Source organism: Egretta garzetta, unplaced genomic scaffold, assembly GCF_000687185.1.
Source record: "Egretta garzetta isolate BGI_Z169 unplaced genomic scaffold, ASM68718v1 scaffold136, whole genome shotgun sequence".
NCBI lineage: Eukaryota > Metazoa > Chordata > Aves > Pelecaniformes > Ardeidae > Egretta > Egretta garzetta.
Genome location: NW_009260066.1, coordinates 4633025 through 4659986, shown reverse-complemented (window position 1 = coordinate 4659986; position 26962 = coordinate 4633025). Strand labels below are relative to the sequence as shown.

Below are 26962 nucleotides of genomic sequence, written 5' to 3'. Positions count from 1 at the left end.
GGGTGTTCTGCCCTGTTTCAAACCCTGCCATGCCGAGATCCGTGGTGGTAAGTGGCAGCAGTGGCCGCTTTTTTTTTGGCGGGCTTTGCCCCCTCCGCGTCCCCCCCTTTCGCTTCTTCTCCAGGGCGCAGGTGCCTTTCGCGGTTCTTTGCCCTCCAGCGCTGCTGTCCGTGTGTCGGGCCGCTCCTTCTGTTCTCCGGGCAGTGCAGCAGTTTCAAAACCAGTTATCCCTCAATTTCATCCCATTCGCATGGCAGTTGCACTTGTGTGGGCGACTTCTAACCGTTTTCTTTCGTCTCCCGTAAGCAAAGAGTAGGAACGAGCCTGACGATGCGTGGATTGATGATACAACAAAGTGACCTCAGTGTAGCAAAAGGAGGTGGTCCCAGAGTTGGGCTGCCTGCTCCAGTTGTTTCTCAAGTGTTGGTACTTGTCTGGCCACAGAGCGAGCTGGTTCAAACACCTGCACTAGCAATACAGTACTTCCAAAGGACAAAAACCCAAAAACAAATCTTTGAACTGACTTGACTTGAAAGCAGAAGAGTGCTTTTTCGAAGAGAGAGAGATTGAGGGCGTACAGCTGAAGCAGGGAGTGAAATCGTGCTTCTTTCGTCGCCCAGCCTCTAAGATGTATAACCAGTGTTATCCCCCATCAGTTCTCCCTCTTTCTGGTAGATGTAGCAAGTAATGAAGATGAAGAGTTGTCGTGTCTGAAGATGCATTTCAAACCTAGCAGTAGGGTGCCATTACGTGCTCCGTGGAGCCAGACGTTGTATTTCAGAAGTGGGCCCTGTGGAGTGTGCGTGCTGGGTCAGACTCGCCACGTAATGGTTCTGGAAAACGCCTAGTTTCATGCTGATGGCATTCAGATCAGCTTGGAAGTTTGGTATTGACAGACTGAAGCACTTCTGGACACACAAAGAAGCAGAAATGTTAAACACGTTGGGAAATTTGCTGATCTAAAAAGTCAGATGGTTTGGCTGGGATTACTCACAACTTTCAGGATAATTTTTTCAGTCTTTGCTCTTTACATTTCATTTAAATACCAGATTTTTCTCGTGATGGGTATATAGGCTTTTTGAGCATTATTGTCTTAAATATGTCTAAAAATGGAGGAAAAGCTAACCAAGCTGCCATTGTATAGGGCTTTTGCAGGCATAAATGTATTTGACTTTGAAATACTTAATGACATGGCGTTTGGGTGTGTCTTAGTACTTCAGTGTATCTTACATGTCTTTAGTATATATTCAAACTTGCCTGTTCTGTTTTGTGATGTAATTTTTTATTTTGTTTTTCTCTTTTCTTAATCTGTTTTTGCTTCTGTACTTACTTTTCCCTCCCTGTTTTGTTTTTTTTCTTTTTCATTTAGGGAACAGCTTGCATGTATTTTAAACGCTTTTACCTCAATAACTCAGTGATGGAGTATCATCCTCGGATAATAATGTGAGTTATCAATGCGCCTTGAGTTATTCTGTCAAGTGGAACATTGGAGGTATAATCTTTATATCTCTATAAAGACCTGAAAAAATGAGAAAGGAGATCTGAGAGCTTAAATGCAAGTAAAGACAAAGTATGGTCACTTTCAGTTTCCGTTTGGAAAAGTTGGCTGTGTTCAGAACATGGTGTTTTGAAGATACAAATTTTCTGAACTGAACTCTTGATAAAAAGATGGATGCTCCGTATGCCAATCGTTTGCTTTGTTTCCCTCCTCAAGGCTAACATGTGCGTTTTTGGCCTGTAAAGTAGACGAATTTAATGTGTCCAGTGCACAGTTTGTGGGTAACCTTCGAGAAAGCCCTCTTGGACAGGAAAAAGCTCTCGAACAGATACTGGAATATGAACTACTGCTTATTCAGCAACTGAACTTCCATCTTATCGTCCACAATCCCTACAGGCCATTTGAGGGATTTCTAATCGATTTGAAGGTAGTATTGGTTTATATGCTACATGCTCCGTATATGAACGTAATAAAAATCTGTTGTGGGTTGTGTTAGAAAACTTAATTTCCTTTCGTGCCTGTGGTCTCAAAAGATGTAGTTTCTAACGTGATAGGGAAATACCTGAAAGGAAGCCGGTTTAGTTGTGGTCATTAAGCACTTTGGATTATTTTTTGGATTAAGAAGATGGCCTGCTGCTTTTTAGCCTCACAAAATATTGTTGAATTGTGTGTTCTGAGCTCATGGAGCTGAAGACAAGGAACAGCTACTTACTTTCCTAAATTATTACTTTTTAGACTCGCTATCCGGTGCTGGAGAATCCTGAAGTTTTGAGGAAAACAGCCGACGACTTCCTCAATCGAGTGGCTCTGACAGATGCGTATCTGCTCTTTACTCCCTCGCAGATAGCTCTCACTGCCATACTATCTAGTGGTTCAAGAGCAGGAATTAATATGGAAAGGTAGGCTTTTCCTTTTCGTTATAGGTACGATTTAAACAGATATATTTGCTTCTTGTATAGAATTGTTTTGTTCTAGACATTCTTAGCGAGTAAAAGTGCGCATTTACCAGTTGGTAACACTCTGGGATGTTCTTTAAGTATGTTTCAAAACTGAAGCAGTACTGGTTTGGTTTTTTTTTTGGTTTTTTTTTTATTACTTTTTTTTTTTCCCTTTTGAGAAGGTAGGTGATAAATGCAATTAGTTGGTGTCTGGTTTTTATATTCCTTTGGAAGAAGGAAAAAAAAATTTCAAACTGATGACTTTGCCCTAATTAGAACAGCATAGGATTTTCAGACTTGTCTTGAAGATTAAAGAAAGTGGAAATTCAGTAGAAACTGAGGAGTATGAATCACCTAAAGAATCACTTAAAGAAAAAAAAAAAAGTAAGATTTTTCAAGGTATCCAAGGTTGCAGAGTCAGAGGAAATTACACTCAACTGACAGCTACTAGGCGTGCGGAAACCAAGTGCTGTGTTTGGCTGGTATAGCTGTTGGGTTTCCGTGGAAATGGACAAACGCTAAGGTGCTGTTTTAAATCAGTCCCTTCTTCCCTTTCTGCAGTCTAGCCACGGGTGTTTGCAAAGGCATTATCAAACACTTCGGTATCATTGGTGAAATGCATGGTTTGCTTGGTTTGGTTCTTTTTAAGGAGAAAACATGCCCTGTTCTTCAGAAAAACAGCTGAGGTAGCTGCTGTAAGTAGCTGTATCTGGAGTGTTTTAATCGCATGACACTCCGTGTGAGCATTTTGCATTTAGAGTGTAACGCCTGCAGGCACAAGCGCGGATGCTAAATGCCAACAGTTAGAATCATAGAATAACTTTGGCTGGAAAAGACCTTTAAGATCATCGAGTCCAACCTTTAACCTAACCCTGCCATCCCACCACTAAACCCTGTCCCTAAGCGCCTCATCTATCCTTCTTCTAAATACCTCCAGGGATGAGGACTCTACCACCGCCCTGGGCAGCCCATTCCAGAGCCTGACAACCCTTTCGGTGAAGAATATTTTTTATTTTTTTTTTTCCTTTTAAAGAAGCTTTCCTTCCACCTGCTCTAAGAGAATCTCAGATCTCTCATGTTCTAAAGGAACAAGGCAGTGTGGGAGTGTCCTCCACAGGGTTCACTGTCCTCTCAGAATAGCGTAAAAACATTCAGGTCCTTACCGTAACTTGAAACTTGTGGATCTCATTGCTGGATTTATATTCTGTACTGCTTGTGCCAAAATTCAGAAAAGCATGCTTAGAAAAAAACCTAGAACAATTTGTAATCAGTGTGTGGATTGAGCTATGTGAGCTTCATCTTTATGTATTCATGAAGAATTCAAGTCTTCGTCACCTGCCTGCACCACACAGCTGCTATAGCTTTGTAATTTATTGTTTTACATGAGCTTGAGCTGCTGGACATGAGAGAAGCTAATGCTGCAGCTTGGGTCTTGTGGACCTGTGAGTAGGTGCGCCTGTAGAGACGGGATGGAACACAGAAGGTGTGAAAACCTGTTGCTCCCATGATGTCAGTGTATAGGTCAGTCTTGAAAAAGTTAGAGCTTGAGGAAAAAACAGGTGGCTAATAGGTGGCTCCAAATAAATTGTCAGGTCTGGTATCAGCACAGGGTTAAACAATACTCTTAAATTTGAGCTCCACAGCAGCAGGGTAGCTGTCAGTTTGCAGTAATTACCATCTTCATGGTGGCTGGTGCAGTTGTGTGTGTCTGTGAAGTAAGTTTGAAGTTAACACCAACTGAACGGGTGGTTATACTTCGGGGTCTTTGGATTTTTGTAATTCATCCCCCAAGCGCACCTCCTGGGAAGGGATAGAACTACTTGTTTGTTCTGGACCTTGGTGAGGATTGGGGGGGGTTTACCCAGCTGGTGTGTGTATGTATTAATGTTCTTAGTAGAACGGAGTTTGAATCTCTGAGGGAAGAGGAAAGGACCCACAGACTCTTACAAGATGGCATTTAGGATTTGCTTTCAGCTGTCAAAAGAAGCAGTCCCATCTTGCAAGCTTTGCTGTCTGTTGGTCTGTCTGAAGACTACTCTTCTGTAGTATTTGCTTTTCCAGCAGTCATACTGTGCAATGGTGTGACATTAGTATGACACTTTGTGGAATCGTAAACCTAAGTTGACTTAACTCAGTGCAGCTTACTTACAAACGTTTAATTCTGCAATGTTGGAACTTTGGTTCTTTACATGGCCTGGGAATAATTTTGTTATTGTTGTACTTTGTATTCTTACAGCAGAAGGATGTTGCATGTGACAGATTTGCTTTTTTTTTTTATCACTTCATAGCATTTATGTAACCAAAGTGTTCTTACTAAATCTAACCATAAAGCTCTAGCAGATTTAAATAATAAATAATACATATTTCATTAACTAATGGTAGCTGCCACAAATAACGACGACGCTTATTTTTAACAACTCATTCTTCCATGTCTCTTTGCAGCTATTTATCAGAAAGTCTCATGCTGAAAGAAAACAGAACATCCTTAGCCAAGCTCCTAGATGGCATGAAATGTAAGTAAACATTGGAAAATATGATAAACTATTTCTAAAGGAAGAAAACCAGCTTTTTCCAAACAATAAAACCTTTAAGCATAAAGGTGTGCTTTGAGTGGTTTTCTTCGCCTTGGGGCATGCATAAGGTTAAGTAAAACACGGGCAGTAGAGTGAACTACCACTAGCATGTGGATGCAAGAGGAGAGGACACTGAGACTCAATTTCCTGCGATGCGAACAGATGAAATTAAAAGGCAAAGGGCCTGATGCATCTCAGAACATAAGTTCTGTAGTCAATTAAGTGCTAGCAACTGACTCAAAAGTGAGAAATCTATTTTGTGAACTAGATAATGGTTTCTGTAAGTCAGGATGAAATGACTCTTCAGTCATTGTGTCTTAAAAATTGCAACTTCGGGCAAAAGCCTGCATATAACTGCTGTACCGCCAGAGGGTGCCTTTTCTAAGCTAGATGATTAAGGTTAAGTGATATGTCAGGATTTACACTTCACTTCTGTCCTGCAGCTATAGGGATATTTCCAAAGATGTTTAGGTTTTCTAGTGTGGGAAATGATGTTATTTAGAATTAATTCTTGGATGTAAGATGATACCTAAGTCTTATATATGTAATCTTTGATTCTCTAAAGTTTGAGTGCTGTGTGGGGTGGGAAGTTTCATAGGCAAGGAGTTTGGGAGAAGTCAATATTTTGAGTGTCTAACGCTTGCTTCGACAAGTATAAGGATTTTACATGGTAAGCTGTTCTGCTGTTTGCAGTATGTTGCATGTTTACTTGTAGTGTCTTTTGAGGCTGTTTAAAAACTAGATAGGATGCTTTCAAAACCTTACAGGGGTGTGGACTTCAAAACCGCTTAGATCTTGTTTTTTTTTTTCCCCTCTGTGTTCCTTTTTTTTTTTTTTTGTATAGGTTGGGTTTTTTTTCCTATTAGAAGCTGCTTGAAAATGTACACTGTGTTCCAGCTACTATGAGGGAAGGGAGGGTAAACTGTTGGCTCAAGCTTAAGTATGAGGAATAAGCAGTAACAGTAGCTGTACTACTGACTGATAAGCTTGTGTAATGCACAAGGCAGAGCAGAAATTACTTAATTTGCTGAGAGCTGTGTTGTTGCCACTGCAGGCATGAAAAATCTCATAAAGAAATATGAACTGCCAAGGCCTGAAGAGGTTGCTGCTCTAAAACAGAAATTAGAGAAGTGTCACAGCTCGGAGCTTTCACTTAATACAAACCCGTAAGTAGATACTTACTCTTTGATGGGTTAAACTTCTGCCTTTTTTTACTGCTATAGAAACATAAACTTTCTCCAGCCTGTGTGGGAGATTGAAGATGAAAGCATTTAAATGTCCACACAGGGATGTCTGTTCACATGCTCACTCTGTTGAGTGCCTACTGGAAGCCAAGAACCAAGATTCAAGGTAGTGCTTTCGGTAATATGTGAATACGTTCTTTTGTGCTGATTTGCGCTGCAAGCTGTAGTATTGATTGTTTGTAACACAGAACTGGAATCCTGGGTGGCTTCAGTGGTCTGGCCACTTGATGTCATATGTAATGAGAATAGAGGGCTTTAGAATCACATGATTGAAACAAGAATTGTGTAGTGTTAATGTTTTCTTAAGACTTATGTGGATGGAGAAGGACTTCCTGATTTTTCTTCTCTGCTCTTTTCACTTTAGTACCCTCTGTGAACACCCAGGTGCTATTAGTTGAGGCTTTGGTAGTTTTTTTACTTGACAGATATGTCCGTAGTCTAATCTTGTGGCCAAATAAGGAGACTCTTAAACATACCTAAACATTTCACTTTTTTTCTGGATGGGTTTTAGGAAGAAGAGGAAAGGTTATGAAGATGATGAATACGTCGCAAAGAAATCTAAAATGGATGAGGTCAGTAAAACTCTTGTACAAGTACTTCGTTTTTCACTCTTCACTGCCAAGACAAAAGCGACACAGCTACTGAGACAGCCTTCTGCATCTGTTAATGTTCTTTTACATGTTGCTCAGTCTTTTTCAACTTTGTTTTTAAAAATGCACCAGAGTTCGTACTAGCCTGTGTTTCGGAGCATTCCTAAACACCGCAGTCTCTTGTGGAGAGGGGGGAAGGACATGCAGGCCACCCTTGCTGCTGTTCCCTGTGCTTTGAAAGTCTTCTGACAAACTGGAGAAGGTGCACAGAACAACATAAAGCTCAGTGCTTACAGTTCCAGCATGTGAAGCTCCATGGTGCTGGTGAGGGGAAACAGCTGTGAAACTGAGATTTGGAATGTTATGATGAAAGGAGGTTTCGGAAGGCCAGGAACTGAACATTTGAGGAGAAATCCTACCTCTACAGGCAGAAACTCAGTCCTCAGAACGTGGATGAAATAAATTGAGTATATGCTGAAATACACTCAAGCAGCATTTTTTCATGGAAGTTTTATGTGGTGTTTTTTCTGCTGGCCAGTGTTTCTCAAGCTGTTTTTGTTTTTTTTCTTTGGCTTCTTGCACAAAGCAGAAGTCAGCTGCTGGACTAAATTTCTACGTCAGCCAATTTGCCGGCAAGGCTTGCATAAATGACAGATGTGTAGCTGGTACCTCGGGTTGTAAGACCAAGTGTAAATAAGGTGGAGATAGACTGAGGAGGGTACTCAGCAAATGAAAACAGAATTAAGGTAACACTTCAGACGTAATCTGAACACCTTTCAGAGCTTTCATTTGGAACGTTGACTGGGAGTGGTAGAGAATCCATTCTGGTAGAGGAACAGCTTTGTGAAGAATGCTTTTAACTGGACTTCTCTTGACACTGACGTACATCCTGAGACTCCAGGAAGCCTTAAGCATGGCATCCAGAAAAACTTGCTAACAGTTGAAGAGGGTCATCTGTCAAAATCTTTAACATAAAATGCAGGATGAGTGGGTTTTTTGTAATTGAAGGAGTCTTGCTATTATAAGTCATCGTAGTAGGTTGATGCTATAATGTCAAACTAGAATCTTAAAAAATCATTTGAACAAGATTGTAAGAAAATCATCATTGAAAGTATGTTCTGACAAAATGTGGAACCTCAAGCATATCTTATGATATCAGTTTATTGCTATAAAAACGTTGACTCACGTTTACTCCAAAGCCAGTCTTAAAAAGTGTATTGAAACTGGCAACTCCATAAAAGTAGCACTTTCATAACTTTTCACTTTCTCACAAAATGACTTGGAGAACAGCGCCTCCTAAACTCTGGAGGCTCACTTCTTCCTCCCTGCCCCAGTTTAATTTTAAGGGGGTCGTATTTTAGTTATGCTGCTATGGTTTGAGTTAGTTTTTATTTGGGGGTTTCTTATTCATTTATATTCACAATTCTTTTTGCAAAGGACTAGACTAATTGGATAAATTCACATAGTCTACAGCATTTCACAATAAGCTCTCGCACAGTTGTAACAGCTCTTGAAACTCAGGCTTTTTAAATAGCTGATGTATATGAACTTCCAAGGATTTGTATTTGTATAGTTTCATTTCTGAGTAATTACCACATGCAAGAGCAGCTCTGAGATAGCCAGGATATAAAGGAAAAAGTGAGCTTCATTTCTGGAAAGCTTATAGTATGTGCCTACTGCTCAGACCTTGAGACCGTGCTAATCCTGGAGCTAGCTGATGTTGACAGTAGCTACAGCCCTAAGTAATTAGGCTGTAATACAGAAGCGCTCAATCTGTTCTAATCTACTTGTAAGATTTTTGTTTCTTGATTTCGTAGCTGATTGATTGGTAATACCAACAGCAAGGCCTTACCTGGTATGGAGAGCTTATCAGTTTGAAATGATAGAAGAAACATGGAGGGTACTGGTTGAGCGCAGGTGACTCAGCTGCCCAAGTAATGAAGCCAGAAAACGCACAAGACACTAGTAAAAGGTTGCAATATGAGCTCTTGTGGAGATCGCAACAAAGTTGTCCGTAATGAAGAAGCATGAGCTAAACCTCAAACAGGTGCTGAAACGGGGCTGCTAAAGTGAGTGGGCCTCCATGACTTCAAGCCTAGGTGTGGATAACTAGCTTTAAGGTCAAAGGGGCTTAGTCACCACTAGTTAAAATATTTTTTTAGTCTTCTGTTCATGGAATACTTCTGTTAGGTACTAAATCTGGTCATGAAGAGCGTAGGGTATTTTTTGGTGTGGGTTTTTTTATTTTTGGTGTTCTTGATAAGCATCAGGGCATGCTTGCAGAAGCAAGAAACGGGGTTTAGTTAGTCCCAGGAGGCTTTCAGTCCTGTGTCCTGGGATTAGCCATCGTTAGCTGAGGAGGAAGTCTTCCCTCTGATGCATTTACTTGACTGTGTTACTCCTGTTTTCTTCCCTGTGCCAGACACGGAGCACACTGGGTCGTACTGCTTGGGCAGGGCAGGCAAGACACAATTTAAATGAACCCAGGAATCAACACTTAATTGGAGTCTCATGACAGATTGGGGCATGTTTAAAGAAACTCCTTTAGCAGCGGGAGCGAGCCTGTGCAGGCGTTCAGGTGGTGGGGAGCCCAAGGAAAGGAAGTACCCTTCCATGTTGTTCAGCCGTGGTTGGCCATGACCTGAGGTCAGGCACGTCATGAGCAGCTGAAAGGGAACTTAACAGACATCAAGTAACTTCTGCCGAGACCTTGCGTGAATTCTTATTTCCAGTTTGAGCCAGCCTTGTAAGTTAACCTGGGCTGACAGCTGCTACCTGGTCCTCAGGAGGAGAAGGGAGCGGGCAAGATAAGTTGGGGCAGAAATGTATGTCTGTCAAGTAACGTGGACTTGACAGACCGCCAAGCACAGTGTTTAAAACCAGTGTGAACTTGGTATTGAAGTCTACTACTGATAGCAGGCACAGTTCAGAGGTGTGGAAAGTTAATCTGCGTTACATAAATTCTCTTAGACTGGCGTATATAGCAGCATTTACTGACTGTAGGTACACAGGCTGTCACAGGTAGTGCCTGGCCCACCTTGCCGTATGTCCTGGTTTCGGCTGGGATAGAGCTAATTTTCTTCATAGTAGCTAGCATAGTGCTGTGTTTTGGATTTAGTACCAGAAGAATGTTGATAACACACTGATGTTTTCAGCTGTTGCCAAGTAGTGCTCAGACTACTCAAGGACTTTTTGAGCTTCTCCTGCTCGGCCAGGTGCATAACAAGCTGGGAGTACAGCACAGCTAGGACAGCTGACCCAAACTGACCAAAGGGCTATTCCAGACCATAGAACGTCATGCTCGGGGGGGGGTGGGTGTGTTAGTTAGTTCGGTTGGTCGGTTGCGGGGAGACTGCTCGAGGCTCGGGATGGGCTGGGCATCGGTCGGCGGGTGATGAGCAATTGCATTGTGCCTCATTCGTTTTGTATATTCTGTATATTCTGTTATCATTCTCATTATTACTATTATTATTTTCTCTTATTAAACTGTCTTTATCTCAGCCCTCGGCTCTAACCTTTTATTTTCTTTCCGATTCTCTCCCCCATCCCACTGAGGGAGGGGGGGGAGTGAGCGAGTGGCTGTGTGGTGCTGAGTTGCCAGCCGGGTTAAACCACGACACCGTAAAACACAGCGAATTCACACATTGCTCACGGTGTTGCTTTTTTCCCCTTCCATTAGGAAGAGTGGACTGATGATGATCTTGTGGACTCGGTGTAACCTTGAAGGAAGGTGGAATCCTAGTGCTGCAGGAACTACTGTTCGGTGTCAAGCGTGAACCTGCCTGCCACAGGTTCCTTACTCCATGTCACGAGGTATTTATTCTGTCAGTTAACGTCTTTGCAATAAAGCATGTGACTTTGCTGAAATAATTCGTTGTGGTTCCGTTAAACCCTCATCCATTCAAGATCAAATGCTAGTAAGAAATGTTCGCGGGCAGGAATTTTACCACTCGGGGACGAGTTTTGGTTCAGGAGGGCTTAGATGCAACGTTAGCTACTGCCATGCTGTAGTCCTGCATGTACCTCAACCTGGGCATTTTGTGAACTGGTAAATGCAAGCAGGAGAGGGAGCTGGTAACACACCCGTGTGTGTGTCAGGGCAGGATGTGCTCCCCTCCTTAGTTCATCACCAAAGCAGCTAAAACTACAACTGTGCAGGTAACACTTCGTACGTTTGGGAAGCTCTCCTCAAATGTACTGAGAGGCTGCAGCAACAAATTTTGGAAAGTATGGAAAGTAATAGTCACACCTTTGTGACTTGCTCTGCAACTGTGATCTTGGATTAGTTTCCTGTGACTAGCTTACCTGGGGGGAACTGAGGAGAGCATTTTAAAAATCTTCCTAAGGAGTGAGAGGCCTTCCAAATTAGGGCAAAGTCTGTTTCCTTTTCAAGTGCTGTTTTAGAATACAAGCACGCACACAGTCCATATACATACCTCCATGAACCTCAGGAGTTGCCTGGTTTCATCACTGCATTTTGCATGGAATAGGTGAAGAGCCAGGCAAATCTCTTCTCCACTGTTTTTATGGGTTAGTTCTACTACCTACACCCAGCCAACACAAAATACCCCACTTTGTCCACTCTGGCCTTGACAAATCCTTCTACACTGGGTTCACTGGCTGCGTAGTCAGGGAGGAAAAGCAGCTATGGCAATTTCACTTCAGAAAGCCTGGCACCATTTCCACAGCACCTTTGTGACCAAGTGAAGGAAGTGTGACTTAACTGGAACTGTGTTAAGTCGTGCACTTTGGGTCTGCACTGGTTGGCAGCTGTAAGCAGAGCAGTTCATCACACCAAAAATGCTACCAACTGTGACTGGTGTGAGCTAACAGCGTACAGAGAGGGAACGAAGCGGGGCACAGGAAGATTGTTCATTACCTTTTCCTCAGGTGCAGTTTAACACAGCCTCGGCAGCAGTAGGTCCAGCAGTGGTTTTATGGGACGACCTAAAAAGGAGAGGCCAGGGCAGCAGAGCAGGAGCCAACTGCAAACCCCGTGCACTACCATCACAGCAACGACCCCGAGGTAACAGTCTAGGCAACCTGCGTGAGAGCGCATGAGAAGGCAGTTCTGAGGGAGGGGAGGTACCGTGCAGGTCTTCTAAGGGTGTAGCAGCCGTGGTGGTGTTACACGATAATTTATGTGATTATCTCCGTCTCGTCCATCAGTCTCTGCATCCTTTTGTCCCTTACTAGGTCCCTGCCTAGAAAAGTTACAAACGGCAATGCTGAAATACCCTCCGACTCCACTGCCTGTTTTGCTTCTGATTTTTAACAGTTTTAACACCTACTTTCTCGCCCCGTGAGGGATCTGTAACAAACTGAGGCCTATGGACAAGGCAGTGCTATTCTGAGGGTTCAGGCTAAATAAGTGACACCACGTGAACATTTCCAAGTACATCGCGTGTGCAGACACTGTAAAAAACTTCCACAGCAGCCAAAGGTAGCCAGTTTCCATAAAGAGTTGATCTGCAGCTTGGTTTATTTTAAAAACTTTCACTTATAAAAATAATATTTATGCTAGACTTACAGTACACAAAAGACCAACCAATACATATTTTATAAAATGGTTTAATGAAAGCATGCATGCCTGATACAATGATCAATAAATTTACTGAATTCAAATTATTTACTGTTGTAAACATTTTACAAAAGCATTGTGATTTTTATCTGGATACACAGTTCTTGATGGAAGAACTACTCGGACTGAATCAGTGGCACATCAAAAAAAAATAAAGCTGACAAGACCCATTCTGCATTATTCTCTTTCAACATGATTCCAGCAAGAGAAACAGCATGGTATAAAAAAAGTGTACAGTAAAGATTGTTCCTACCATAACATCAAATTCTGCAAACTGTAAATACAAGTTAAAGTGGTTGAAACAGTCAGAAGTCGCAATTATTGTAACCAGTCAGAAATTACAGTAAGAAATGTTATCCAGTTATAGGTAGCTGTCAAAACGACACGTTTCTTTCCACGTCAGTTGATAACTCTTTTTCCAACGAGACAGCAAAACTTTGGCAATCAGAGGTGCTGAAAATAATTTTCAAAAGTTCAAGACACAGTCACAGCATTTTCTTTGCGGAAGGTGAACTGTACACCAAGGCTCAGAGGTTGTGAAAACTGTTTCCAAGTGGAAAAAAAGTGCAAATGTCCTGCACAGATAGCTTAAAAAAGGCTGCTGGTACAATCGTTCACCAACAGGATCTTTCTTTTCTTTTTGCATAGTTCACACATCACTGGGAATGTGACAGGGTGTGCTATTTTTGGCAAGAGCAAGAAGAAAGTGATACTGGTGTGAGTCGCCATGTTGGGCATGCTGGATCCATGCAGAATTCAGGTAGAGGGCTGCTACCTGGTGTTGTTGGACACTGAATACTGGTTTTGTTTTTGTTGAAGCAGTTCAGTAATAGCCAAGAGCTTCTTAAGAACATGCTGCAGAGAGAGAGTCGGTAAGAACCCCCACGTTAGCAACTGGGAACAGAACAGCCTTGCTTGAGGAGCGTTTTCAGCATGAGCCTATCAGACCTGCTGCTAGGGAGTTTGAAGTATTTTGAAACCATTACTAAAAAAAAAAAAAACAAAACCCCACCAAACCCAAAACAGCTGAAACAGCCGACTCCCTAGTCAGCGAGACACTGCTCCAAAGGGGAAGTCTAGAACAGCGTTACGAACTGTGCCTCTCCACCCACGGATCTCTGCGCTGCTCGGTGGTCTAGCACGGAGGCCCAGAGCGTACTGCCAGCCCGCTGCCGGGGCGTGCGAGGAGAGCCTGCCATGTGCACAAACCTACTGGCAAATTCGGAAGCAGAAATGGGAGGTATCAATAGAAAGCTAATGAAAATAAATTTAGTTCTCAACTGAAAAAAAAAAAAAAAAAAAAAAAAGAGATCCTGGAACTAACGACCCAGGAGACAGTAATTTTGTGGGTTTAGGCTTCCTCTAGAAACTAAAACTTCCTCTGGCTACTTTAAAAAAAGAACCGCTTTGGTTTTGTTGCATGAAGAAACAAAACTAGGGACTAAGTACGTACCTTTACAGCTCGCTAGTAACCTCCTGGTGAAGTGCACGTGTTCTAAATGTTTATCGGTCATACTGCGAGCCAGAAACACTACAGGAGAATGCTGAGGTGAAGGAGTGACTGAGGACATCCTGCCTGTTCCTTGTCACTCACCTGCATTACACCTCGCTCGTTACTGAGCGTCCGGAGTTCATCCGAGTGTGCCACACATATCTCGTGCAAGGCCGCCAGGTCGCGGGACAGGTCAGTTCTAGAGTGCTCCGTAGTGTCTGGAAGCTCAGGAACGTTCTTCAACAACAACAACAACAAAAATAGACAAGAGCAGATGTAGGGTGCTGAGGACCCGGGCACACAGGAAGATCAGTTACAGCCCCGCAGCTCTGCCGACCACAAGCAAGTACTGCAGTGCCTGGTCTTCCCAGCTAAGTCTCCGGTCCATCTTTCTACTACAAATTACATATTTATTTCCTCCTCTCTGCAAGCGCTTTATGAGTATGCTGCAGTGTCTACTCCTGCTAGAAGGGTTCTTCCTAAAAGATCTGGTATTGCTACACCACCGTGGAGCTGACCAGAAGGCTGCTGCACACGGAGACTCATAATCTGCCCCTAAATGAGGGGGAATCCATCCGCCAGGTGCTTTTTTTATCTAGCTAAACGAGAAAACAGCAGCAACAAAAATCCAGCAAAATTTCTAAGTATCATTACACTGGTCATAAAACAGTAGCATTGTAATTGAAACTGCAGATTAATCCAACAGTTACTTTGCAAGCCAACAGTTTTCAGAGACCTGATGCGCTATCTATCATTTAAAGAAAACTGACATACATTGTGCAGAAGTTGCAATTTAAACAGAAAAAGCTGTCGTACAGCAACCCACCTGAATGCCTCACTCATTTTTGTACCTTATCAAAATATTCTGAGGGATCTTCTAGGTCACCTCTAGGGACCAATTCAGGAAGATTGGCGCATTTTTTTCATCTTGTTTTTTAAAGCTAATCCTTGGTTTAAAAATACACGTATATAGCACGTGGTCCTAACTCCAGTTAGAGCTATCATACGCAAACAGCGGCAGCTTAAGAGAATGCAGGAACTGCACTTCACTTCCAGACTGCAGCATCTAGAATGCACGGAGTGACATGTTTGGCAATGCATGACTGAAACTCAACCTACTGTTTTTTAAAGCAAAATATAATTTCAATCTCTGGTCAAAACTGTACGACAAATATATGACATGTAAGAATATTTTGGTTTAAAACGTATTTTTGAAGATTTTTAATTTTGGCCCAAATTTTTAATCCTCATAGCTATTGAAATCGATGTGAGCTTCTCACACCTACAGAGGCACTAAAGGAATGAAGCCCAAGATGACATTTGATGGTTTTAATTCCTTATGACAGGCTGGCAATCTGCAGTTCCCAAACATGCGTAAGAACAACTTAAGAGCAGTCAGAATTGTGTGGGAGCTGATGTACTTTTGAGCTCATTAATAAGAAGCATAAAGGTTTTTCATTTAGAATGTTGGTATCTAACTTCCAGTAAAGATTTTTTTTTAAGCACTCACCCCGAGTTCATCCAAGAACATGATCATGCGATGTTTGTTGCTCTTGATGAATGGATTTACCCCTTCCATATATGGCTCCTAGTGATTTTTAAAAGTATTCATTAGAACAAATCAATGCCAAGATAACTGTCATACCTGCAGTGAACACAGCGCAGTCAGACAAACAACACTGCAAAACAAGCTTGTCATCTGGAGTGGTTCTGGTTTTTTAAGTGAATTTCTGATGTCTGTTGTGCAGCCAGTCAAAAGAATCCAGAATTTGGTATTTTCTTACATTCAGAAGATTCAGCATCTCCAGTTCAGGAATTTTCTTACACATGGATTTGCATTAAGATGAATGTCTCTCGATACCGAGCCGTGATGAACAAATGCTCTGCTTTCGAAGGTACGGCCAGGAGTAAGTGCCCTCTTTCGTGTTCTTTCACTAATGCCTATATTCCAAGTTACATGTGTCAGAGAAGCAACTTTATAGCACCAGCCTGAAGTCACTCTCATCATTGCTAAGTCAACAGATTTATTTTTTCAATGACGTTTTGGCCTGAGAATGGAGGCAGACCAGTTATTGCTGGCATTCTCTTAGTATTAATAAAAGAAACTTTACTGAAAGCTGGGGTATTTTAGTGCAATATGTACACCTGATTTACAACACTAATTACGTCTAGCAATATGAAGGTAAGTACAAATAGAAAGGGTGCTTTGAAGCGCTCTACCACAGAAAATACCAATCTTGAGGAGTACGTAAACGTAAAAGGGTAACAGCAGGGGAGGGGGATGAGCCAGAGGCTGGCAGTTCTTAATTTGTTTCAGAACTGGCTAAGCTATACCAAGCTAGGAATTTAGGCCCGGTAAGCCTCAATCTGAAAGTTAATTACTATATATAGATAGAACATGTATGTGAAATGCATTTCAAGGCTGCATGCCAATATTACTGAAAGATACCATCCCTCCCTGACATGAAATAATCAATGGCAATGCAAAAAAAGCTCCCATCATCTATTTAAGGCAGAGTATTTATCCTCCTGATTGCCTCCCATCACAGATTCCCGCTCTAGCAATTCTCAGTTGTCTTTTTGAGATGGATATTCCAAAAGAAATCGTGCCCGCATTACCATCATGGACACTGCTGTTGTGGTGGGATGGCTGCCTGCCTTTCCTCTCCCTCTTCTCCCCGCTAACACAGGAGATACGGGAGCGTGACTGGTTGGACGGGGCTCTGAGCAGCCTGATCTAGTTAGCGGTGTCCCTGCTCCCTGCAGGGGGGTTGGACTAGATGACCTCTAGGGGTCCCTTCCAACCCAAAACATTCTATGATGCTATGATTCTATGACTGCTCTCTGCTTTTTCTGTTGCAAACAGAGACAAGAATGCTCCACGTATTTCCGCCACTGTCTTTGGCACAAATGCCTGATGACTCTATCTGTGTTCTCACAGCATCAATATGTGGTTGCATCACACTAACACCTACTGGTACGGTCATTCATTAAACAGTTATTTCACAGACCGTCGCTGGTGTTCCTACAACCAGGTTCAAAACCCTCATGGGATGTGCCAAGTCATTAACCTGAGTTTCTAGATCACTTCCTCTCAAACGATTATGGCTCCTCTTCCCAGTTTGACCAGACCTGATGCTACTCTGCACATCAACGCCCTGTTTAGCTCTAAATGATGAGGACAGAGGAATGCGCAGCAACAAGGCCTTCTGGCTGACGAGGACAAAGGGGTGATGTGTTGGGCTTTGTGCAAGAAAAGGGCAACCCGTCTTTTGCACGTATTAAACATTGAAATGTACTGGAAGCATAGCGGTAGGCTGTTCTCTGTATGTAAAGTTTATTCACCTTAGCTCCGAATTCAACCAGATTTGCTAAATTCTGCACAGACTTGGCGACCAGCGTCAGCGTTCTTGCAGCAGTGGGGGAAGGAGAATCTGGCAGGAATATGAGGTAGAGAGTTACTGACTGTTCCATTTAGAACCAACTGCAGTCACATGAAAGTAAAGCTTTTCTTCAATTCATATTTTTTCATGGAATTAAATATTCTTAATATTACAACAGAACTGCATCTGGAAGATGTCACTTGGTCGAAGCAAAACTTACGTTGCTTAATAATGCCAACAGAAATATATTAATATGAACATCTGATTTTCTTAATAGTTGCATACAGAACAAGTATGCAAAATGAAGTGGTACTACGAGGTGAAGTTAAGAACCATTTTCACAAATACAAAAACGGTTCTGTTGAAAGGAGGATTATTTGCTGTTAGAATAAAAAAAAAGTTACCTTTAGAATTAAAAAAAAAAGGCAAGTTACTTTTTCCTTATTTGTGTATACCCACATAAGTGAGCTCTGACAAGTTATGCAAATTATACTCTTAAGTTACTGCCACCAGGAAAACAGAGTGAACTCTACATGCACTCGTGGCTTGTATTTCCATATTATAGTCACTCGCTGTACTTAACATTACACTTAACACTTTACATTAACCACTTTGTCAGTTAAAACTTCCCTTTCCAGCAAGTGGTATTACCCAGTAATATCTTACAAAATTCTTTTTCCTTCCAGTTACGGTCAATGGCCTGGCTGAACACCAGGGTTGAACACCAGGTTTGAAGCATCCCCAAATTGACATAATTATGTAAGCTCTAAATTTTATAATTCTTCCTAAGAATTCCCTAAGCTCCTCATTGTCTACCTGCATCCTTCGCTGTTCTTTCTTCCTCTCCCCCTCCAAAATCCACTGAAAAGGAAGTTCTGATTTTCCCCTGTATATCTGGAGCTATGCAACTGATGTCAGTTGTTCGTCCTACCTAGTGCTTGGCGACCACACACACAGCGATGCTGGAAAACACTACCAGCCTTGGAATCGGGAACTCTCCAGGTTAGGAGAACTGATCTGATGAAATTAATTACTTTAAGAAGCTCAAAGGTGTTTGAAACGAGGGATTTAATTTTTGAAACAGAGATTTTTTTTTTTTTTTCAGTCACAGTTGTTGATGTGATAGGATTGCTACTGATACCCAGCCGTACCTGCACACCCCGCCTCCAGAACACTTTGTTTTCTATTACGATAAAAAGGTTATTTTGAAAGCTTTGCTCCAAAAGGACTGCCTCATCCCTTTTTTTTTCTTTTTTTAAAACAGCTCTAAAAAAACCCCATCAGATTTCTGATTTCCTCCTATTTTGAAATCAGCATTTTATTGGTAAAAATCAAGAACCTGCTAGGGAGGGAGGAGGAAGAGCAATGGCTAGTGCAAACTAAATGCACTCTAGGATCTTTGCCAAGAGAAAAACCACAGAAAACAAAGATGAAGTATAACATATGCAAACTTTTAAAACTAAGCAACTCGGATGTCCCAATATTTTAACTTTAGTAATAGAATTTTCAGTGGTTTACGCTTTTCCTTTTTTCCTCCTACAGAAGGCAAGTTAAAAATGCCCACAAATGTTTCCAGGTGCTTAAGGCAACTGCCATGGGCTAATCCACGCCCTCACCATGAAAGCTTCACCGCAGGAAAGCCCCAGGGCAACAGCGTGTCAGGTGTGGTCCCTGATGGACACCACCACGGAGAATGTTCCCCGATACCGGCCAGCGCTGGGCCACGGGCTCTGCCATCCCACTCTTGCCGACAGGAACGTTCCCCGTCACTGTTCTAGTTAACGGCTATAGATGCACGCACCAAGAAAGCATCAGATGTAGGGTAAGACTACGCAGTGAGAACGTGCACTTAGGCAAGCCCATGGGAACTCTCCCATAGAAGGCCTTTTAAGTCAACCAAGACTACCACCTCGAGCCTGCACAGCCCACCCAGTCTAAATCCCACTCTGCTCCCTCTCTCATCTTTAAGATTCTGTATTTGAGAGTGACTGTACGTAGTGAGTCAAAGACAAGACTTCTCCAATGGCTGGAAGCTATCTAAAGCAGGACGTTCAAACAAGTTACTCAAGTATCATTTTCTAAGTGCACAGATGTATTCCCAGCTCTGCAGACAACACTTTCAACTTTACAAGTCTTGTTCATTTAAGAGATACCATTGGATTTCAGCCATTAACTTCAGCACTGCACTGCATTCAAGGTGACATCTGAAGATCACGCACTTCCATTTTTCACACTGCCAGACTACATTCTGCATTGCTAGACTTTAACTCAAAACTGAATTACTAAATACCATAACGCGTGTTTTTCTGGACTTTAAAACAACAATCTAACCTCTAAGGGTGAAAAGCATACGTTGGCTGCCCTATGGAGGAGTCGGTCAAGAGACATGGATAACATGACTGGACATAGCATTCAAAAAACCTTCATATTTTGCTACATTAGACGCTAGAGTAATGTCATGCCTACTAATGTACAAAGTGTGAATCCAGTCTGAAGCATATAGTCACCTGAGATGATATTAAACATCCTTGGGTTCAGGATAGCAGGACAAATCAGTCGAAGAAAAACGAAGCCACTGAAATAGGAAGAAAATTGTATTTTGTTCAATAAAGGCAGAGAAGTAATGTAACATTGTGTAGTCTTTCAGGATTCAAGTTAGTGTGGAATCTTTTTGAGACAGACACCAACCAACCAGCCTGCACTCTTGTGAATACGTTAACACATTACGAGTATCATGCTATGACTTCAATTATCATAAAAGCTGAAAGAATAGGCATATTGATTTCCCAGTTAAGGTGAACTGGTGAAACCAAGTGGGAAGAAGTTAATTGTAAAGTCATACTGAAGGCAATCTCAGACCACGCCGGCTTCACAAAGGAGGAGCCCCTGGTCTCTGACCTCCCAAAAGTTTTCCATCTTCTGCTACCACAGGGCGTCCATCCCACAGCCACCCGCAAGGAGGAGCACAGAAGCAGGTGGGCAAAGGGAACCTCTCTTTCGGCAGCAACACAGCCTTAGGTCAGCTTAAGCTGATCCATATCCTGATGGCTCTAGGCTATAGAAGAATAATATGGGATCTACCACTTTTCTCCTAGAAGTAATTGCTGCTGTCTAGAAAGCTGGGAAAAAAAGTACTCCCTTTTGACTGAGGAACTCATTCAACAGAAACCCAGAATAGCCTTCAGCAGCATGAGAAAAATCTAACTTTCTATTAACAGCAGAAGTAAAAAACATCCACATCAGGTTAACCTTAATTCCAGCTATTGCTGTGAAATGAAGTGACATATGGACCAACTAAAGCAATTGAAATAGTCTTTAATTTTGTTCTGAGTGCTTGAACACTACAAGCAGACTGGTTTTCACCTCAGCAATACCAAAGCCTGACCACTTATAAAAGAAGGAAGGGGACCTCACGCTACCTTGCCTGTTGCAAACTACACAGTGATGGTAACGTCCATATTGCTTGAAAATGACACACAGAGCAGTGAGGTTAGTGCACCTTCCATACGTCCAAGACACCTAATACTGTTATAGACAGTTATAGACAGAAGTACTGTCTTACTTTTCCAAGAATCATGAATTATGGGCTGCTGAGACAATAGTTCGCAGCCACGTGCGAAGCTAGAATTATTTCCTATGGTGCAAAGTTAAAGCTACAAGGAAGTAATTAATTTTGAAGTCATGGCATATATACCAATTCCTCTTTTAAAGTGCCCAAAATTGAAGGCCAATGAGGTATGAATCTAGCACAGACCTTGCCAATACAGAGCTGGCGCTTCTTACCCTGGTCAACCTGCCTAAATTAAGAATGAGTCAATATCTACATGGGGGTTTTTATGACCAGAGAGATGTGGCATCGCCTTCTGACTAATACAGTAGTGTCACGCTTTAACCCCAGCTGGCAACCCCCTGGCCAACTCCCCCCAGCTATATGTGCTGAGCAGGACGTCATATAGTCTGGAATAGCCCTGGGGCCAGTTGGGGTCAGCTGTCCTGGCCGTGCCCCCTCCCAGCTCCTTGTGCCCCTGGCAGAGCAGGGGAAGCTGAAAAGGCCTTGGCTGGTGTCAGCCCTGCGCAGCAACAACTGAACCATCAGTGAGTTATCAACATTCTCCTCATCCTAAACCCAAACCACAGCTCTGTGCTAGCTACTGGGAAGATCAACTGGAAAATCAACTCTGTCCCAGCCGAAACCAGGACAAGTAGGGAAGATACCCAGACATCTAAACCCTGTCCATCTGCCTCTGACTATTTAATAATTCTTGGACCAAAAATAGTGCAATAAAATATAATAATCATGACTGAAGGCTGTGAAACTCTGTACTCTAGAAGGAAATCAACTAGTATCCACTTGTGAAGACTAACATCCCAACAGCAAGGGATCCAATATTTGTAGCATCCAGTGGAGACCTCTGGAAAACCCTGAACACGAGCTGTATCCGCTGAGGAAAGCCATGCGGTTCTCTCTGGACAAAGAGATAGGGTATCCACTGCCGAGCAATCCAGCATCTTCCAGTAGGTGAGCGCCTCAAAGTTAGAGGGGCTCTCACAACAAAAGCAGCCTCCATTTGAAGGCAATTCCCCTGCATGGCACCCTGGATGACGTGAGGCTTCTGGTGTCACAATGATAAACACAAGCCAAAGACAAATCCTCTGGAAGACTCCCTCCGTGGGAGATTAACCTTGGCGAATCATACAACTGCCAGACACTGTAAAAAAGGGAAGATGTGGCTCTGATACCCTTAAAACCCCCAGCAGCATTTAGAAAAACAGTGTCAAGACATCTTTGTCAAATATTTTTGTTTGACCTACACTGGCAGTGGACAGCGTTAAGAGGAAGAACTCATGTATTGCATTGGAGTTCCTCTGGCTGCTGCAAGTTCAGAGGAGCCAGGTTCAGTAACCTCCTCCCAACATTTTTAGAGGAGCTCTGGAATGTTTCAGCATTGGGCTGGAGCAGAGAAATGAAACAAAACAAAACCAGGACAGCACAGAATTACGTGTTTTTGGAAACCAGCCTAGAGTGTTGATTCAGAGTGATCAGAACCAGCAGCCCAACACCAGCGCCCGGGAGCCTTCTCTGATGCAGAAAACTATATATCCCAATGCAGAGAGTACCTCAGTGAAACCTAACAACAGCCCAGTTGTCTTTATTAGAAGGTATCAGATTCCTTACCATGTTGGGTCTGCATTTTAAAGGGCACGGAACTTAAACCATGTAAGATTTGTCCAGCAATTAATACACACTACATAGGAGTCCCAGGCCGCGTATGACAGGAATGTGATCTTCAGGAGGTCCCTGGTCTCTACAGGTATCACAAACATTAACTACTGCTTTGAGAGAAGTTTTTCTTTCACAGCATGAAAAAGGAAATTGCTATTTTAAATTGGTTCGTAAAACTTGATGAAACCCAAGTAAATTCGAAGTCAGAACTAAGAAATAAAGCCATACTGACCTCTATACTATATCGTCTTACTCTGTCAAGGCTCTAAGAAGATGATTAAGAATCTAGCAAGCTCATAATCCTTAACTGGGATATCATGCCTCAGCTGTAACCTATCCAAGTACTATACAGTTTTGTCACTGAAAGCAGCATAGATAAGCACACTGAAGTGTGTCTTTAACAAGAGTTGAAAAGATTGTTTTCAGAATGAAGTGGCAGGTAACTTACCTAACAACTCTGGTTCTCATGGTGGTATTAGCTGGCCACTTGTTTTGAACAGACTTCTGTAGGCACCCATAAATATACCTCAACGTCCTGCAAACATAGTAGCTAGTTACTCCTTCCTTTGAACTTACAGAATCAAAAAAGCTGGTCAGAAAGGATCTAGAGGAACCTCCTACTTGAAGCAGAACTATTATCAATTCTACGTTTATAATTTAGACATAAGCTTTACATTAATTTATGTTAATAGATTTATAAAAAAGTCAATTTCTAGACTTATAAAAAAGTACATTTATAAATGGTAAGAAAAAACCTTCATTAATACACAAATCTGTATGCAATTCAGTGATTTTTCAGATGTACATTATATGTTTTATAACTGTCTGTTTCCTGTTCCTTAAGTTTCTTTTTAAAAAAGACAATTCTGATGTTTGGGGTTTTTTTATTTTTTCTCTAAAAAGCTGATTTTTCTCTAAACAACAACTGTTCTTTCCATAAATGAGGGTTAGGTGTTTGTAAGTTAAGCAACCACAGCAATAGTCCTCTCCCATTGAAAAAATGGGAAAATTGTGGTGTAATTCAGAAAATACTGAGAGCTGTGTCATGTACTTAAACGAAGTGCAGCGTTTAAAGCTAACCATGCCAGCACTAACACAAAAGAAAACACTTCTGTGCTACTCTGCTCTCAAAATTGTGGAGTTTGTTTACTTTAAGAGCTAATGACACAGTGAAAGAAAACGTTAGTACTACCCACTTTTTATTAGGTGGATCAAATTTAAACTATAAACACAAGTAATTTTAGCAATTAAAAAAACCCCACCCTTTTCCCTAGCAGACAGAAGCAATCCTAGCACGGTATCGTTCTACTGCTACCTGCTCGTCTTTTTAATACGCTGTTAATAATTCTAGCTCTTTCTCAGAAGAGGAGGTCTGGAAAGAATTTGTAATCAACTTAAATATATGTAATTGTCTGCTAACTACTACTGTCTTTGACCTTTTTGTGGAAATATGAGATTGATTATTTTTATTATTCTTCTTTCCCTGATCTCTTGGGTCTAGTAGCTTCTCCTTCAAAGCAGAACACATCTGCTAGCCAGGGGCTTTTACAAAAAGCACTATTCGTTCCTGAAAGCGTTATTTTTTCCCCCCCTATTTACATTCCTCTTTGTGCACACAGCCACCCTAAAGCCATTAGTCTTATGACCGATTAGCAGAAGATGAACCAGTAAGAACTGGCTCATAAGGTGCAATATAATTCACGCAAACAGGAATTTTCAAATACGTATCTGGACAGAAAAGTGCAAACTTACGGAGGCAGTATCTCTGCAGCCATGAATATTTTCTCCACCAATTCTGAAAGTATACTGAGTAGATGTGCCAAATTAGTGTTTACATCTTCGTTTTTTTCTAACTTTGAGGGATTTAACTAAAACAAAAAGAGAAAAAGATTAAGTTTCTTCTCCTAACCGGAACTACAAATATAGTTTCATAATATTACACAGGGAATACTACATCAAAGTAAATATTCTGCTGCTGTTCAAGTCTCTTACAGAACTGACAAGTCTGTTTCAATGGCTAGTCAGGAAACGTGAAGAAGCAATGGTTTTAAGTTCTAATACACCTACAGCTCAGATATTCACCACTATCCATCTGCATGACCTTTTTGTCTCTCTCAGTCCAAATTTCTGAGGACTCCCATCCCTTCCACAACTAAGTAAGTGAAACACAGAAGTTAGGAGGGTCATTTTAAAAACATCAGTTTCAGGATCAATAACAATCACTTAATATCAGGAAGCTTTAAAAACTAAAGTTCAGACACTGACTTCTACGGTATCTTGAGCTTACTACAAGTTACTTAGGCCACTCAGTAACTGCTGCAGAACAGTCTACAACTGCTAAAGAACAAACACACAATTTAAAGGAATTTTAATTAAAAAACTTAAAAAGTTCTACTATGAGTATTGTTTAAACCAACATCTAGGAAAAAACAATCTCAATGAATTCAGTTCCTGTATTTCTCATATAAGTGAATTTTAGTTCTGCGAGATTAGTAAGTGTCTCTGAAGCCAACATTTAATGCAAACGTAAAATCTAACCACCAGTAGGTAATTCTGTCAGCAAACCAGAATGTTTAAAAACACAGTTCAAGGTATCACCTCACAGGACTGCTTGCTCTCCATTATCTTTAATATAGAGTCTTTCAGCGCGTGGTGAACAAAACTTGTTGCTGTGGCTTTCATATACTGCTCCATAAGTGTACTTGCTAAAGTGGTGGCACGAAACAACGTAGTAGCTTCATCTGAAAAAAAAAAAAAAGCAAAGAGAAAAGTTGAGAAAAGGAGACAACAAAAAGCAGAGGAAAAATGTGCTGTGTTTATACTTTGATAGATGTTGTAACTAAAGGAGGAGGGAAAAAAAAAAAAAAAAAGGCAGGCGCTGGAGCCCTTCCCTCCCCCCGGCCCAGTGTTCCAGTAAACTTCAGTGTAATTCAGTGCAGTACCTTCCATGCTTATCTCCCTGTCGTTTAGTGTTCGTAACAACAAGGACTCAAGCTTTTCATGAAGAAAAATCTTCAATAAAATGCCAGCCAACAGTGTTCTATCCTGTCCACAAACATGGGATAAGGCATAGACTACATGAAGTTCTTTCTGGAGTATAAGCTGAAAGACAAACAGAATTTTAAGATCTTCAGAAGCTTCTTCTGACGTGTAGCAGCTTTGTAAAAACTGGTATCATACACCGGTAGTGACAGATGTCACTATATTATTTAACAATGTCAGCCAGTGTTATTGAGATCCATCTCAAACAACCAATAAAATGAGTTTTGACGGATAAACCAAGGGACATCAAACAACTTCGTACCTCTTTAAACTCATTGTACTCCTCCTCTGGCATGATCTTCTCCATAGAATACCGTGCTCGAACACGCAAAGATCCTGGCTCAATACCCTTCAACGGTACATGGGAACTGAGTTGAAACCACTCGTCTGTTGCATGTCCCTTCTGTAATCGGCTTAATTGGCAACGCATAAACACTTAAGGAAAAAAAGCATTGTTCAAGTTATCTCCAGCAAAACAGTGCTACCATGGAATAAAAAAAAAAAACCAGTTTATTTTCAGCACGTCATCTTGTTTCGGCAAAAAAGTATTAAGAGTAATCAAGATTTTTGCCATCAATATATTGACAGTTTCTCTCTTCAAAGTCTTAACGGATTCCTGTAAACTGAAGAAGAAATAGAAAGCATTCCGTAAAGAATGCACACACATACATTCAGCAATGCCACATGGATATTGGCACAGTTTTCTTCGTAACACCCAGGCAGCGAGTAAAAATGTGCTACCCTGCAAATCGAGGTAGCAGTCAGAAACTACAAAAGGATGAAGTGTTCGGAATTCACTGCCCTCTCTCCAGCCTTGGGCTGATACCACCATCAGGTCTGCTCCTTGACCACTTTGTTACTTCTTACTATTTATTATTACAGTGCTGCTATGGCTTTCCCAAACACTGCCGTATGTATTTCTTTTATACTAACTCCCCAGGTTCAGGCTGTAACGGTTTAGGCAAATTATGTAAAAAAGTGTTCCCAAGCAGCTTGCTGCCTAGATAATGATGAAAGTCAACTCAAGAACGGCCAGATCATTAATTCGCCTTTCGGTCATGTTGGTACCTCGAAACTGCCAACCCATGACCTGGCCTGCAGCTGAAGTCTGGCCAGCAGCCGGCGAGCAAGCTGCAGCTCTCGGAGCACAGGCCCCTCCGGGGCAGGCAGACGCGCTTCGGAGCAGAGTTATTTCAGACAGAAAGGGCCCAGGCACTTGCGGAGGCAACACTGTGCCTGTGAAACACCCACCGCGCTCCAGGAGGGGCCCGCAGTTCGCGTTTCACATTTAGCCTGTCAGTCTGGATATTTCAAGCAAACACCCTCTCTTCCCATGCCTCTCAGTGAGATCTGCTTTTAAGTTCCTCAGATTAAAAAACCCAAAACCCTCAAGAGTT

At 41.8% G+C, this 26962-nt stretch overlaps 2 protein-coding genes across 3 annotated transcripts in view; one reads left to right on the top strand and one right to left on the bottom strand.

Moving 5' to 3' along the window:
* The first annotated feature begins 11 nt into the window (after positions 1 to 11).
* Positions 12 to 13130, top strand: CCNH (cyclin H). Of its 2 annotated transcripts, XM_009641124.2 has the most exons (9): positions 12 to 47; positions 1370 to 1443; positions 1715 to 1925; positions 2234 to 2397; positions 4879 to 4949; positions 6064 to 6175; positions 6765 to 6825; positions 10523 to 10656; positions 13073 to 13130. In XM_009641124.2, the coding sequence occupies exons 1-8, from the start codon at positions 30 to 32 to the stop codon at positions 10559 to 10561; spliced, it is 750 nt and encodes a 249-aa protein (XP_009639419.2). In that variant the 5' UTR covers positions 12 to 29; the 3' UTR covers positions 10562 to 10656; positions 13073 to 13130. The 2 variants fall into 2 exon arrangements, with proteins under 2 accessions (XP_009639419.2, XP_035752496.1); XM_035896603.1 differs by lacking the exons at positions 10523 to 10656; positions 13073 to 13130 and having other exon boundaries at positions 6765 to 9907.
* Positions 13131 to 13179: 49 nt separating this feature from the next.
* RASA1 (RAS p21 protein activator 1) overlaps positions 13180 to 26962 on the bottom strand; it is a 52366-nt gene continuing 38583 nt past the window's right edge. Inside the window, exons 17-26 of the mRNA XM_009641123.2 lie at positions 25828 to 26000; positions 25466 to 25625; positions 25122 to 25264; positions 24276 to 24391; positions 22972 to 23058; positions 19807 to 19874; positions 17262 to 17350; positions 15427 to 15504; positions 14019 to 14153; positions 13180 to 13279 (exon numbers count right to left, since the gene is read on the bottom strand). Of these exons, the coding sequence (XP_009639418.1) occupies positions 13196 to 13279; positions 14019 to 14153; positions 15427 to 15504; positions 17262 to 17350; positions 19807 to 19874; positions 22972 to 23058; positions 24276 to 24391; positions 25122 to 25264; positions 25466 to 25625; positions 25828 to 26000 (1133 nt within the window). The 3' untranslated portion in view covers positions 13180 to 13195. The remainder of the gene's footprint in view (positions 13280 to 14018; positions 14154 to 15426; positions 15505 to 17261; positions 17351 to 19806; positions 19875 to 22971; positions 23059 to 24275; positions 24392 to 25121; positions 25265 to 25465; positions 25626 to 25827; positions 26001 to 26962) is intronic.

What these genes read in the sequence shown, in the direction of transcription:
- CCNH (XM_035896603.1), top strand. An exon ending in TATCATCCTCGGATAATAAT is followed by an intron (nt 1,444 to 1,714) that starts GTGAGTTATCAA and finishes TCCCTCCTCAAG; the next exon opens with GCTAACATGTGCGTTTTTGG. An exon ending in GATTTCTAATCGATTTGAAG is followed by an intron (nt 1,926 to 2,233) that starts GTAGTATTGGTT and finishes ATTACTTTTTAG; the next exon opens with ACTCGCTATCCGGTGCTGGA.